Source organism: Lipophrys pholis (genome assembly GCF_963383615.2).
Source record: "Lipophrys pholis genome assembly, chromosome: 7".
In the NCBI taxonomy this organism is placed as follows: Eukaryota; Metazoa; Chordata; class Actinopteri; order Blenniiformes; family Blenniidae; genus Lipophrys; species Lipophrys pholis.
Window position 1 is genome coordinate 9,150,312 of NC_137638.1, and position 15,256 is coordinate 9,165,567.

Here is a 15,256-nt window from a genome sequence, read left to right on the forward strand (position 1 = left end):
TTATTATTATTATTAATATTATTATTATTATTATTATTATTATTATTATTATTATTATTATTATTATTATTATTATTATTATTATTATTTTGTGGCACCTTGCATTAGCTCTTGATATTGTGTCTTTAAGACCAAGGTTTGAATTTCAGCATTAAAAAAGAACAAACCTCAGAGAAAATTGAAAAATGACTTGCTGTTATTACGACAAATAGCAGCAGTGGATGTAGTAATATCATATTTGGTTGTGATAAATTATAGCATAATGAATTATGTTTAAATCCTTTATAAAACCAGTAGATGAATTTAACAATTCATAGATTTCGGATGTGCAGTCGATTTTATTGTATTTTTCTGTCTTATCAAGTTTACACACCCCTTGATGTCCTGTCCAAGTCTTGACATCTCTTTGTATTTGTCACTTTTGCATTCAAAGACAGCAAACCAACATTGTATTGATCAGTAAAATACGTGCATCTTTTCCCCATCCTAAAGAGGCTTCATACGTCAAGTTGGAGCACTCATGTTGGTAATTGTGTTTTTTTTTTGTGTGTGTTAGCAGCATGATAAACTATATCAGACCTTGTTACAGCTATGGTGCAGCGCACTGTAATGCCCATGATTTTATAATTCACCCACCACGTCTAGTATCAACATTTTTCTTTTCACGCAGCTTAGATATTTACACGGGCACAGCAGTCATTGACACAATCAGACTGAATATTGTTCCATTAACGAGTGATCATATTTTATTATAATTAAACACATGTTTCAAATGTTCAATTGTTACTGATTGATCCCACCAAGTGCACACTCAAGGGATCACAGTAGCACGAAACAACCATAGAAAGTCACAAATTGATGCAAAACAACAACAGGGATTAAAAACAAGACTAAACACAACCTCAGTGAGGCACAAAGTAAACAAACAAAAAAACAAAAAAGAGATGTGACGTGATCATGTGTAAATTACAAAACACAACCTAACAAAGACACAAAAACAAGACAATGAAAATGCAATCAAGGCTTCAGAGGATGACTGGAGTTGATCTTTATGTCTCTGGCTACAGGTTTAATAATTATTAAAATACTCTTACTGTGCAATTGGAGGATACATGTCAAAATCACAGCAGATATTTATCAGGTATTTGAAATACTAATGACTGAAACATCCAAGTGTATATGTCTGTACGTCAAGTGTTGATACTGCATACTACAACCACACAACAGCATTTCAATGTTCAGGAGGAACAGATTTGTTCCAGTTGAACTCTTTGCACATCTTACTGAAATACTGCGTCAGTATAATGGTAATACACTGAGGTGATTGTCACCACAAAGAATGAGGTAGGCTTTTATTATATCAAGCAGGCGTTTCACTGTTGTGTTAGCTCATTCAGTGTGATTCATGTTCAATACAAGCACCATCATGATACTAAGTGTGTCACTCAAAGCCATGCGTCATACAATTAGGTTCACATATTCTTTGTTTCTTCACATATTTGACCTAAACCTGAACAAATGTAGGTATTTTATGGTCCAACAAACAAATCCTACATCATTGCTTAGCAAATATAGAATTAGAAATTTAAGTTTTGAGCAGGTTAAAACAAAGAGTAGAAGAGCGGAGTGAACCAATCAGTGAGCAGTCAGTCCCCTTCTCATTGTAATGGCGAGCTGGCAGTGGGAATCATTATTCTGGACTCCATACTTCTGATCAGAGGCACTGTGGAAAGACAGAAAAACAGGTCAGTGAGTCTTCCTTCTTCCTTAAGTTATTTAAGCAAATTGTATTAAAAACCATTCAATGGCTTTGTAACAAGTAGCAAATAGGATTTGCAAAGACATTTTCAAAATATCTTGAATATTGTTCAAAAAGTTCCCTTGATTTGACTTTTCTACACAAAATAGTCCCATAATTTGCTTTGAATCAGAAATTGTGAAAAAAGTGACAGAAGCCTTCGGCATATGTTTTGTTTGTTTTTGGGTCCTCACTGCAGTGTCTGCAGTTTTGTGAAACCAACACTCGCGAAACCAAAGTACCAACACTTTGTGACTCCAAATTTGTAAATTTTATCGGCTTCAACAAATCATGAGTAGTTGGGGCCCAAGTTACAACTCTATCCCTCTGTGTTTTGATTTGTTTACAGATATAAACATAAGGAGGATTGAGTTGTTAGTGTATTGAGTCCCTGGATTTTTTTCACATTACTGTGACTCTCAAAGATTTTGCACAACATCATTTGAAACCACAACACAATGGTATTATAATCTTCTGCTGACCCAAATAACCACAATATACCTGTAACATAACAGTTGATGATTAGTAAGAAAATGGAAAGAACCTTTTTAGTTTTGTTGTTGGATTTTTTTTCTTTTTGATTCATATAGAATGTTCATTTGAAGGGATATTATCTAGTTAAAGTGCAGCAAGAATCACCAGTTCTGCAGAGACATGACACAAGCTCATATTTTTAACACATCTAAAGAAAACTAAAGGTTCTTGCTACTATTTTTGTTCATCAAACTCCCGTTGTGTAAAGCTCCAAAACACACGGTCTGTGTCAGAGCCGGATCAGTGACTCTAGTGGTTTGTTGGATTATGTCAATGGAGCCTGATGGCTCCGATGTGCACAGAGGCACAGCTCCAAACACCTGGCAGCAATGAAAAAGTTCTAAATATAGCAAACATTTAAAGCCTTATAGATTTGTTCTCGGAGGTCTTCGGTGAGGCCGTTAAAATGCATTTGGCTTCTGACACTGTGCACAGTTGTAAAGGCTAAAGTGGAAGATGAGCAGGTTGTCTCGAGCTGCAGGCAAAATGTCAGACAGGTGCAAGGAAATACCAGCGAGGAATATCTGCATTGAGCGACATTGAGAGATTTGTGTGTGTGTGTGTGTGTGGGGGGGGGGGGGGGGGGGGGCAGAATTCCCAATCAGTCTTCATGTGGTTGAGTTGATTGTTTATTTGACAAATAGCAACTGACTAACATAACAGGTTTTCCAATGGAAAGTTGTGTGTTTTTCCTATTTGTTTGCTGGTCTGCTGATGAGAACTGTTTACTCTCCCTCTACCTGTGCCCTCCTCTTCCTTTGACCTATGCCCTCTAAAGCTTAATTTCCACTGCACAGAATGTGACGGGACGGGACTGGACAGTAAAACAAAGTGTTGTGCGGTCCCACCACAGAGGGTGCAGTTAAAATGTTGGGAACAACACAGACGACATTACGCAACATTGGTCTCGGCCCTCTTGGGACCACTGCGGAAGTTGCGGCCGCAGCTCCGCGGCCTAAAAATAAATTAAAAAACCCGAGTTAACACAACAACCAGTGTCTACAAAGCGAAGTAAGCAAACAACAACAGAGGGCTCATAAGGCCGATGAGATATTTAAATATTGTGGGCTTGTCGAGATGGACGTAAATCGCTGACCAATCAGCAGACGGCTGCATTGTGCCTCCTCCATATTGGACCTGTTCCGTAGTGCTGGGTACCCCAACGAAAGGGTGATGAAAAATGATAACGGTCGGGTACGGTACTTTTGGTATTATCCCACAACTTTCGTCAGTGGAAACGCACGAAAACCCATCCTGTACCACACCATAACGTACCATACCGAGGCTTAATATATGCAACCTGTGCTGAACTACTGCCACCAAGTGTCTAAATCATGCAACTACAATAAATATTTCAATAAACTAAACAACCTGCCAACAATAAATATAAATGCCTACTACAGCAACCAAGCATCTTCAGTACTAACATACACACACATATCCAAAGCTATGGGTAACTAAGAGTCACCAGTTAAATTTCAATGCATGTTATAAGATGAAACCTGGACCATGTGAAGAAGAGTGTACTCACAGGCAAACCCTCCACCTTCCAAGATGAACACAGCTTTGCACAAAAGAACAGACCTCCACAATTACTGGTAAAATATGACATGAAAGCATCTTTGACTGTTCGGTAGAAGTTCATATAAGTGTATGTGGCGGTGCATATACTGGAAGTGTAGGTTGACTGCTTCTGTCTCACCTGTATAATATACATTTGCATCCCATCCTTCCTTCAGCCAGGCAGAGTTTCGTGTATCTGCTCGTGACTTGAGGCTTTCATAAGCTGAGAAAAAAAATATATATATATTAAATTGTGTATGGATGAATATTGGGGAGCCTAATTAAACATTCTGCTTTACTGTCACCTGAAACTACAAAACAACCATGGTGGCCTTTCACACAGATGCTATATTGCTTATTTGGCCACATTCATTTTCTTATTATGCTAATTTAAACTTTTATCAACTCAAATGCTTTTTAGGGAATTAATTTAGACTTTTTGGATTCCCGAAATATGCTTTCGTGTTCCTCAATAGAATCCAAACTTAAAAGCTCCTGTGCCATGTATATATAGTAAAGAAACATTTGACAGTTCATCAAATTATTTCATTGTCCTCAGCCAACAGTGTGTCAGAAACATTGAATTGGTGGTGGAAACAACTGCATATGATTAGACAGACGATGGAAAAACTAGTATTTGTGAACAACAATGTGATTTATAACTTTGCTCTACAGAAAGGAAGCTATCTATATATGAAGAAAATATCAATAGATCACCACATTGTCTGAATTAACAGCTTGAAAGTAAACATTTCACCCTGAACAAGTCAGCAGATGGTGTAATAATATATATTTTTTATAGGGGTGTCTGGTATATTTCTGCATAAGAAATGCTAAATCACAGTTTTCAAACAGCATGGCATCATTGTAAAAAGTCTCATGTTCTAAACTTCTAAATAAAAACTATTTAAATGAGCTAACGCATCAAAGCAATGGAAATGCTTCCATCCCAACTTTTGAAAAATTAAAAGTGACTCACAGAGAATTTATGATAAACTGTAGGGCTGCGTTTTTTTTTGAGAGAGAGAATAAAAAACACATAATTAATTGGTGTTTTTGAGTTTTTATTTCAAAAAGACATGAAATAGATTAAATCTTCATATAGAAATGTGTTTGTTTAACCTCAGATTATGTTTTTTTTTTCTTTTTACTTTCATTTCAGGGAACATACTACCTTCTTTGGCGCACACGTCTCTACTCACCCCACAAATGGTGAACGACGTACAGGTCACCGATCTGGGAGAAGAACCCTCCCACTGCCTCGTTGTTCTCCTGCCTGTACCGGATCGCCCTCGCCCTGTTGGAAGGATGGTTACTCGCTAGCAGTGACAAAAGCGGTGGAAAACTTATCACATGGAAAACAGTGGAAATCCTTCATATTCAGCTCACCAGTGGTTTCCCCATTCAATCATGGTTCCAGGCTGAAACACATCGTGGGACAAACTCATTCATAGCTCAGTGATTTTCAACTTCACACAGATTTCGTTGTGAGTGTGATTGTGCTCGTCTTTGTTTTAGTGAGTCAGCGAAAATCGCTCACGCAGCTTCGGGGGAAGCAGATGGAAGAATGGGCCGAAGGTGAAAGATTATTGGACACAACAGTCAAATGTTTGGCAACAAGGGGCCATTTTGACTGAAGATGTAGGACAGTGAATCCTATCTGCTTATGATAATAGATTGGATTTCAGTCCAGCTTTCTGGCTGACTTGTCATTTGGAGTCTATTCAGCTCTAACGGATCACAGGAAAACATTTGTTTTTACCGTACGTGTGGAAAAGATGCCAATACCTTGAGCTGGTAGGTGCGCATCTCATAGATGTTTGGTCCTTTCCTGGGAACAGGTTCATTCCAGAAACTGAACTCCAGAAGCAGCTGGTTTCGCCTTGAAATCAACATTTTCGCCCTCTCCTTCCGAAAATCTTTATACTCCTAGAAATGGTCAGTAAAAACAGAGACAGATGAACTATCCAATGATGTGCTTCCTACTTCTGAAGTAAAATTTGTCTCTGTTTTGATAAGGTGAGTTGCCTGCTAATAATAATGCTGCACTGAGAGAGAATGGCTGCACTATGGTAATTCATATGATGTAAACACACGAAACTAGGAATGTCATGGGCTCTTTTTTTATTTTTTTAAACTCCTTATCATTGCGCAACATGTCACAACAGTTGTTGTTTGGTCCTCGTTTCATTTACATCTTTTGGTCCAAAGTTAAAAATATGAGTTTGAGCATGAAGCGAACTGAAGACATGTGAACTTTCTCCTCAGCTTTGGTCCTGAAGATCAAAGAGGAAGGCACTGCAATATAACAACTGATGTGAGAGATAAACATGGATTCAATTGGGAGAGAGAAATGGATACACCGTTTTTTTAAATGATGAAAAACAAACTTTTTCTGTGACAGAACTGACATGATTCCAAAGTTAAAAACGGAATCAAATGAAAAACCAACATGCTCTGTTTGTTGATGAGTTTTATTTAACCATTCTCCGGTGCTGGATCAACAACAAATAAAAGCCCATGTTTTGCTCTTTCAATTTTGAATTTTGACAAAATGTTCATTTTTAATGCGGAAAAATAATTTTGTCTTTCAAAGAGAAAAACAACATTTCTTTATCTTCGCTTGTGAAGAATGAAAATCTTTTAAAAAAGCTATTTTACGTCTCCTAGTTTAATAACTTAATAGTTCGAGATTTTCTTAGCACAACATATTGTTTTCTCATATTCTGTTATTCCACATGCAAAATGAGCACATAGTTCTGAAATTCACAAAAATGTATGTTGAATGAGACATTTTGGAGTTATATTTTATTGATTTATGAGCTTTAAATAATCTGTACATTAAAGCATCTTGTTACTTTTACAGCATTCCCACTTTGTCCTGCGGAGCCAGGGCAATAGATGAAGACACTTTTTGAGGACAGTTTCTTTTTTTCTGTGAATCATTAAAGCTCGTAAAATAAAAACATCTACCTGGTTAAGTCTCAGCTTCTGCAGGCATTCGGTCAAAGCTGGGTAACCTCCTCTGTATCGCCACAGATGCACTAGGAGAAAACAACAGCAGATGTCACTGTAACCCTGTATAAAGACTGAGGCCACCCACACAAACTCAGACGCACAACATCCATCACTGCGAGCGCCCTTTGTTTTGAAGTCGCTTGATGCTCTTAGTGGGCACTGTACATTCGAATATGGAGAACAAAAGTCTGCGTCGACATGGAGGTTTCTGCAGAAAACTCCACCAGCTGCACGACAGCCATTAAAAATAAGTGTTTATGAGGCCTTGAGTTATAAAAATGAATGTAACTGTGCTCACGCAACAGATGTCATTAGTCACAGGCAGTGTGTGAGGGAAAGACACCTCTAATTACTCTTTCAGTCTTAAAGTATGCTATAATTACAACTGTGTCCCTCACTCTTAATAATGTGCGCACAGATTTGAAGCATTGCACGTTATAGCTCATCAATCTGATCACCGAGTCACTCAATTCATTTCAGCTTAAGTCACATCCATTAGGTAGAAGAAGGTGTTCCATAATCTGAATGTTCTGGAAAAAAATAAGATTTACAGACTAACTGATAAGATAATGTTTATAAAATGCAACTAATGCATCACAACTACAGTGAATAAGGGATAATGGGATTTAATTTGGCTTGATATCACCAATCAAGGAGTAAACAGAGCTTTAGTGAAATAGTAACCATCAAGACAGCAGGTTTTCTCTTGAGATAGCAGCTCTCCATCGTGTTTTCAAGTAACTTTGATTTTTTTCGCTGTTGAGGTTGCATTACTCATTCCTAGTATTCAGTGTATATCACTAGTGTGTTACTGCTAAAAGTAGTGGAGTTACAGTTCGTATCCTCTGTCACTCACCAGCTTGGTCCTGCTCTCCATACCAGGTATTCCAGCTTCCCACCACCTCACAGGGGTAATCAGGATCCCGGCTCAGCTTGTCCTGCACTTCAACTCTGAGGTGGACATCCAAATAAGTGAGCGTGCACATTATGAGAGTACGTTTAACACATGCTGTCCCTTCACCCCAATAAAGAATTAGATGCCACTCTGGGATAGAGGAGAAGAAAAAAACAAACAAATACCCTCCATAAATATTCACCCAACATGGCCTTAAACTAAAACGTATTATTTCTATTACTTCAATTGTATGCTCAATTAATCTTACGATCCTACAAGAATAACATCACCCCGGAATACAGTATAGTCATTCGAACTAATGAGGGGAACCCTAAACCTGTATCGTCATCAGAAAAAAAATCTAATTAGTTGGTCCTTGGCTTAAAGTGTCTGTTTAGCTATCTGTCCACCACATTATATAGAAAAATGTTGTGAGAATGTAGGTTTAAAAAAAGGAGAAAAAAAAAGTCGTAAAAAAAATCTAACGTTGCATAGAAATTGGAGTTAATTAAGGAAAAGGTTGTCAGCCAGTAAATGCACTCACTGTAGATTGTTGTATTCTTCCAGGCACTCTGGTTTGACATTGTGAACTGCAAAAAAGAATAAAAAGAAAGGGTCAGAAGCAGACTTCCTTTAAAAAAAAAAAATAATAAAAAATAGAAAGAAAGAAAATAGAGGCAACAGTCATATTCTTCAACAAAGTAATTTCACACTCCGATTCAGCAAAGACTTTATATACAAAACTGATTCGCTTGCAGTGGGTTATAGGCTACGGCTGACAGTGTTCAAATTGAAATCCCCTCATGGTGTGATGTACGCCACATAAAAGATCAAAGCCCCTCGAGAGTGATAGATTTCTCTCGGAGAAACAGACACAGTTATCACGACAGACTCTCAAGAAGAGCAGACAAATCGTTGTGCTGTTACAAAACTTCACAGGCTTCTTATCGGACAACTTGTTGCAGTCTGCTTAATAGCAAATGGCTCGCGACACAATGCTGGTTCTCCTGAGGCCACTTTAACAATTGCTTTTGTCTCCTTTCTTTGAGTGCATTGCTGTTTAATCCGTCACAAAAGTGTAAAAGAAATAAAAAGCCTAGTATTGTTGGCATGCAGAATGCATGGAAACACTCTACAGGTAAACTAGTCATACGTTAATGATTCACGAAAAACGGCAATTCCAATTTGATTCCAATATGTGAGCGGATTTCTAAATCGCACTGATTACGAAATTCCCATTCAATCACACGAGAGCAAAAAAATAGCTAACCAATCCCCTGTTTACTCCCATTATGTTAATGATTTTGCAATAAATCATTATTATATAAAAGGATGAAAGGGTGTGTGCAAAGTTATTATTGGGAATGCACTTCACTTCCAAACAATTTAAATACTCCTGTTTTATTTCCCCCTGTAGGTCACTATGTCAGTTAATAATGGCTGGATATTGCTTTATTTTATTTTATTTTTTTACTTTACTGACTATCATTTTAAATTCCAGTGCATATTCAGAGAACAAGTGTCAAATTAACCGGAGGGAGATCAAAACGCCCCATCACCTCGCTGGATATTTCTGAGGTGAACAGGGTTGGAATAAACACATGCTATTAGTGCGCGCAGTATATAACACCATGTTAAGATGTGATATCAATCCACTTCCCGGAGGTTTCCTGTTGTGGTGCTATTATGTTTCTCCAAACGGTCTTATTACCATTTAACAAACAAATTAAACTGACAGGTAACAAAATATTCTGGTGGAGTTTTTAGGACCCTGTCAGTCACAATGACAGACAACAACAAACAGCCTCTGTTTGTCTCCTGCGTTGCTCTCCTGTGAGGTCACCAAGTCCTGCATGGGCTGAATTTGATTAGCATGATTTATTTTAGCGGCTGTGTGCGGAGACAAAGAGATGATGGGCTGTCGAAACACAAAACGAAATCCATTTCATTAGAATAAAAAAAAAGAAGAAAAAAAAAAAGAAAAGTAAGTGGACAACAGAGAAAATGCAGCCACGTGTACATGAAAGAGCTGCGGCCTTACACTGAATTTTGTACAGGTTGCTGTCCTCTTTCTTGGACAGCAGGTTGGAGTGAGCGTCTTTCCTGGCGTCAACTTTGTGCCTCAATAAGGATCGCAACCAGCCATTGTCCCTGTGCTCTGAAAACCTCCTACACACAAACAAAATGAAAGCAAGTTTCACAAAGGCTCAAAGCAGGAAAAAAAAACACACACACACACACACACAAAAAAAAACACCCCAACAACAACAAAAAAGAACAAGAAACATGAAATGCAGGAGTTGTTGCACAGAAGATGGACTTTAAAAAGACACATTGAGATGTGTGTGACATATGGAAAAACACATTCATGCTTGGATCATTTGATAACGCAGGAATATGCTTATGGTATTAGAGAGTGAGTTGAAAGCGGCAGCTTGTGTCTTTACCATGCACTTCAACGACTATTGGGAAAAAACTGAGATCAGCATAAGAGATTTAGAAAAGTAGGAATTGAATGTTTTCAAAGGGCTGCTCCAGACAAAATGAAGTGCAGATTAGCATAATCGAGCCACATAAACAATCAAGGACCATCCCCACTGCAAATTCTGCGGCAGCGACCTCAATATACGGCCAAAAAACAAGTTGTGTACAATGTTAGTTAAAAAAAAAAAAGCGAGATGTGCACTGATGTGCAAATCATTTAAAGCCCCTGTTTAATTGGAAATACCAGCTATGTGCTGAGTCAGCTCTTCAGTTAACACTCGGGAAGTGTGTGGGAAGCGAGGAGTGCAAGGTTTACTGAATAACTTTGCAAAGTGTTTTCAGTTTGAACTGAGGGCAGGCCGTTGTGGTCAGCTCATGTTTTCACTACCGTTGGGGGTTTTTCTCGCTGATGTGAGCACGGCGTTGCCCGAGGAAGAAGGGGTAGAAGCAGTGCATGTTCCCTCAAAACCTGCCATTACTTTCATAAAGCTTCCTGCATTGTTCACTTTGTATCAGCATTGATGCTTGTTATGGAAGCGTTGACATCTTATGAGACTTTCCGTGTGTTGTTTGCATATTCTCCCTGCACCTCGATCACTCTTGTCCCCCCTGTGTGACCATCTTGAAAGAGATTGTCCGTGCATAGTTTGTTCACAACTTTGACGCTATGGTTCTCTAATGGTTTCTGTCTTATTAATTTTTTTTTTCCCTTCAAATGGCTGCTAAATGACGGAATCACCCTTGGGGATAAATGCTGTTGTTGTATCTTGAATCTTAAAACAGCGGATGGTTTGCAGAAGTGTTTCTGGAAGGATATAGACACAATGGAGTGTGTCATTCATAACGCAGTGTCGGGAAGATCAAAGATCAGGGTTAATCTGTATTACTGTGCGGCCAAGCCCTTTTCATACAAAGACTTCATGAAAATTTATGATATCCAGTCTAATCGATGATAAAAATTATTTGCGATTCTTAGGAGAAAAGCTTAGAAAATGGTTTCAATATTTTGTCATATCCATTCTAGAACATCTTTGTAACCCACTGCTGATTATCTTTATTACCTGTGAGAGGTTGTTTTTTTTCATCTTTTGTTGCTCTTATCCAACCATTTCGGGTTTTGCACTCTTATGGGATTGAGCACATTATTCCTGGAGTAATTCTTCATTTAGACAAGTAATAATGCTCAGTGTTTCAGATGATAAGAGAGGATTTAATTTTACGGTGGTGTTGAGCTGGGCTATATTACAGTGAGAGATGTTTTGAATTTTGCATTTTTTGGATGCAATCTGAACGATGGTTGTTTTCTACGTGAAAGCTGAATTCATAGCAGAGCTGTTGTGCCGGATCAATGAGTGTCATCTTTTGAGAATAATTCATATTTTTTGCGCCTTTATAGCTGCTCCTATTTTACAGTGGCTGTCACCGCTTGTCCTCCAAAAACTCATGCGGCAGACGTGGCTAGTTTTTATTCCCCAGGATGCCCTTCCTGTTGCAACATGATTCGTGCACAATTAATATGCAGTCTTTGTATTATTTTCAATTAAACGTAAGGTTGAAATTATATTATATCCCTCTGCTTTTCGAGGATTCCAGTGTCGGAAGATTAGAACTGTACAATAGAAAGTATTACTGTTTGATAGCATGTGGGCACAAAATGAGAGCCATCAAACGCAACAGTAACCAGTGTTGAAGCAGAGCTGCCGCGCTTCGAAAGACATCCATTTCAAGGACTTCCAGAGCTTTTTTTTTTTTATAAACTAACATGTTTTTAAACCCTTTTAAATCTGCTTCAATGACACATTAACCTCAAATTCTTGCTTTTTTTTTTTTTTTCTTCTCCTTCTGCAGGATGTTAAGTGTCAGCGGCAGACTGCATTACTGGTGTATTTCCACTTACGGATTATGGAGCTATAATTGTGCATATGCTACTTCAATTTACAGCTTTCAAAGCCATCTGTTCGTCCACAAGCGCTTTCTGATGCTTTTCTTCGGTCATTCTGAAGTCCTAAAACTTTCATAGTCAGTAAGACCTCTCTCTAATAACTTTATGGGCGATGACGGGGAACAATAATTAAATTTGGATGCCCCACGGCACTTTCTTAAACAATCCCAAAGTATATATATATATATATATATATATATAGACCATGAAGGAAAAGGTTGTGAGTGATGGTACAGTAAGTAGTGGGGTGGAAGCTCAGGGAGAGAAAATGTTGTAATCTAGGAGGTAGTTCGCCTGATTGCAGTTATACAGGACAAAGTTCAGAGGTCCTGCAAATGATTAAAGCAGGGTGGACAAAAGGCTGTGTCAATAACCAGAGCTTATATTAAAGTATTAAAGAAACTTGATGCATTATGTGGCTGTATGGACAAAAGGATTTAGTCTAAATACTTTTAGTTACACTTGAGGGTAGAACAACTATGCTGAATGAGTGATATATTTTTTTTAAATCACTTTTTTTTTAAAATTAATTTCTCATTCTAGTACATAATTGATTTACTCTTGCTATAATTTGTGAATTATTGATTTTTTATTATTACAGTTTGGTGGTCTGATTTTGTTTTGGCCACACATAAAAAAAATAAAAAAATAAATAAGAAATAAAAAACAATTAGGGAAATTTAAAAAAGAATAAATTGAAAAAGAGAACAAAATATACAAAACGTGCAAAATAATAAACATGTAAAGTGATTTAGGTTGTGTTTTAGTTGCATATACTGCTCATTGCAATTTCTGTACAAGGTGACATTTAGCACAAAGGTAAAGATTTAATTCATTATTATTATTTTCATTATTATTTAATTGTTTTTCAAAACGGTGTTTTTTTCATTACCTGGTGGCTTGTTGCAGACCAACAGAGCAGCTGTACAGCATGGGTCCTGCAGTCCGTGCGGCGGTCGTGGTGGCCATGTTCCTCTGTGAGGTGACAGCACGCTCTGACACGTAAACAGGCTCTGCACGTTCATGTCTGTTAATGTTTACCTGCCTGCACGTAACTAGGCCAGGCCCCACGAGTCCAGAGCGCCTCTCTGTGAATGCTAAGGTCAATATCAATGAACTTTATGTGATTTCTTTTGAGTTGAAAGAACCTATTTAAGTAGATTTAGTCACTACTCACTTTGATTTTGTATGTAGTTTTAAGAAAATTATGATTCTGAGTCCCCAAGTAGGAAATCAGACATGTAAAAACAAGAACTCATGGTAATACTGATGTGATCACTCTTACATTTGTGAACTTTTGTATCTTCAAGGCAAGGCAATGTTATGTAAATAGCCCCATTGAGACACAAATCAATCCAGTGTGCTTTACAAGGAACTAGAGGAAATACATCAAAACAAGGATACTAAATCAAAACTTTAAGATAAAGGTAATAATACAGATAAAATTTGTATTTCAAACAAAAGTCTGGGCAAATGTCAATTATTTAAGTAGGATGGGGAAAAATAGTCGAAATCTTCGTCTGGGACTAATTAGTACCCAACTCGTCGATGAGTTTAATAAGCATGATTGTTTTTCAGCAGATAGGTCAAACGTGCAGAGATTGTCGCACACAGGTTAGCGAATGCTCAAACAGGAACTGACACAGTCCAGCACTATCAGCTGGCGAATATGATAGTAGATAATAATAATAATGGCTATTAAGAACATCATAATCTCTCTTCCCTTGTAATAGTTTGTGTGAGCAAAATAAGGCAATAAAATAAAAAACAAGCACAAATGAATTGGTTTAACCACCAACAAACTCTTTTCTAAAACGTCTATATATTGTCAACAGACGTCTCTTTGAGGAATACGATATGCTTTCTATTTAATGAAATGCCGAACATTTGACCGTGCGCCTATGAGATGAAGTGAATAACACGGATTATCGGGACGCCTGGTGGAGGAATACATCAGGCAGCTCGTGAACATTTTGTTCTCAAAGTTGATGTGGAACAATGAGCGTGCATCAATGTGATTTTTACCCCCCCCCTCTTGCCGATCTGTCTGATTCCCTTTTCACTCTGTGGCTGCCTCCTTCAGAACAGGTGTGGCTGCTCACCAATTACAGCACCTGTAAAGAGGGGAGGGGACTGACTGCAGCTCACACTCTTCCCTCTGACCTGACAGCAGCAAGAGCAGAGGTCTTGGTAGTGTTTAAGCGGGACCTCATGTAGCTTCTTTTGGTTTTCTTCTCCTTTGTGTTTCTAGTGGGTCCAGTCAGTCGTTAAATTTTTTTTGTGGGTTTGTTTGCCTTGTTTGGGCTTTAGTTGGTTTTTGTTGGAGTAAATGGGAGAACCCTGTTCCGCTGGTCACATGTAGGCTGGACAGTGGTGGCTCCTTTTCTTTTGTTCTTTTTGACTGGCTCTACCAGTATTCAGTTAGTTTTGGAGGAGGGGGTTTATTTAGCCAGGTTCTCTTTGGCTCCATTCACAAAATAATTTCAAGTGAAAATACAGAACTTCGGTTGCATTCTCTTTATCTTTACACAACGATGGTGCTCAGAGCTACTGAAAATGCAACTTTTTGAAAACGTTCCGACGCCAACTTCGTGTACAGAGTGAAAAGGAAAGTTTGGGGAAAAAAAATTCTGCTACGGTGCATGTGGACCACGGCTGTAGTACATAGTTCTTCTGCACATGTTCGAGTAGATGGACAACAACAACAATCTCGGCTTCCAGAGTGTCACTGTTAATGTTTACCTGCCTGCACGTAACTGGGCCAGGCCCCAGCAGTCCAGAGCGCCTCTCTGTGAATGCTTAGGTCAATATCAATGAACTTTATGTGATTTCTTTTGAGTTGAAAGAACCTATTTAAGTAGATTTAGTCACTACTCATGACTCCGAGTCCATATTCTCCTGGGACTTGGTCGTTCTATAGTTGACAGTCACTCGTAATAACAATCTAACTTTGTCCTGCCCTACGAATGTCCGTGTAATCGTCATTTTTTATGTTCATGTCGTACTGTTCTCTGTACGCATG

At 38.2% G+C, this 15,256-nt stretch overlaps 1 protein-coding gene across 1 annotated transcript; it reads right to left on the reverse strand.

Moving 5' to 3' along the window:
- Nucleotides 1–315: 315 nt before the first annotated feature.
- Nucleotides 316–13,212, reverse strand: nipsnap1 (nipsnap homolog 1 (C. elegans)). Its single transcript, XM_080467937.1, has 10 exons — nucleotides 13,127–13,212; nucleotides 9,850–9,977; nucleotides 8,353–8,398; nucleotides 7,770–7,864; nucleotides 6,869–6,939; nucleotides 5,684–5,824; nucleotides 5,285–5,316; nucleotides 5,098–5,192; nucleotides 4,035–4,118; nucleotides 316–1,723 (listed from the first exon to the last, which is right to left on the reverse strand). Exons 1-10 carry the CDS (start codon nucleotides 13,201–13,203, stop codon nucleotides 1,659–1,661), a joined length of 834 nt encoding a protein of 277 aa, XP_080324063.1. The 5' UTR covers nucleotides 13,204–13,212; the 3' UTR covers nucleotides 316–1,658.
- Between the last annotated feature and the right edge of the window lie 2,044 nt (nucleotides 13,213–15,256).

Excerpts from the sequence above, each read along its gene's own strand:
- nipsnap1 (XM_080467937.1), bottom strand. The coding sequence starts at position 13,203 with ATGGCCACCACGACCGCCGCACGGACTGCAGGACCCATGCTGTACAGC. Across the intron at positions 9,978-13,126 it reads GGTCTGCAACAAGCCACCAG|GAGGTTTTCAGAGCACAGGG; the intron begins GTAATGAAAAAA and ends GTTTGTGTGTAG. Across the intron at positions 6,940-7,769 it reads TGGAGAGCAGGACCAAGCTG|TGCATCTGTGGCGATACAGA; the intron begins GTGAGTGACAGA and ends GTTTTCTCCTAG.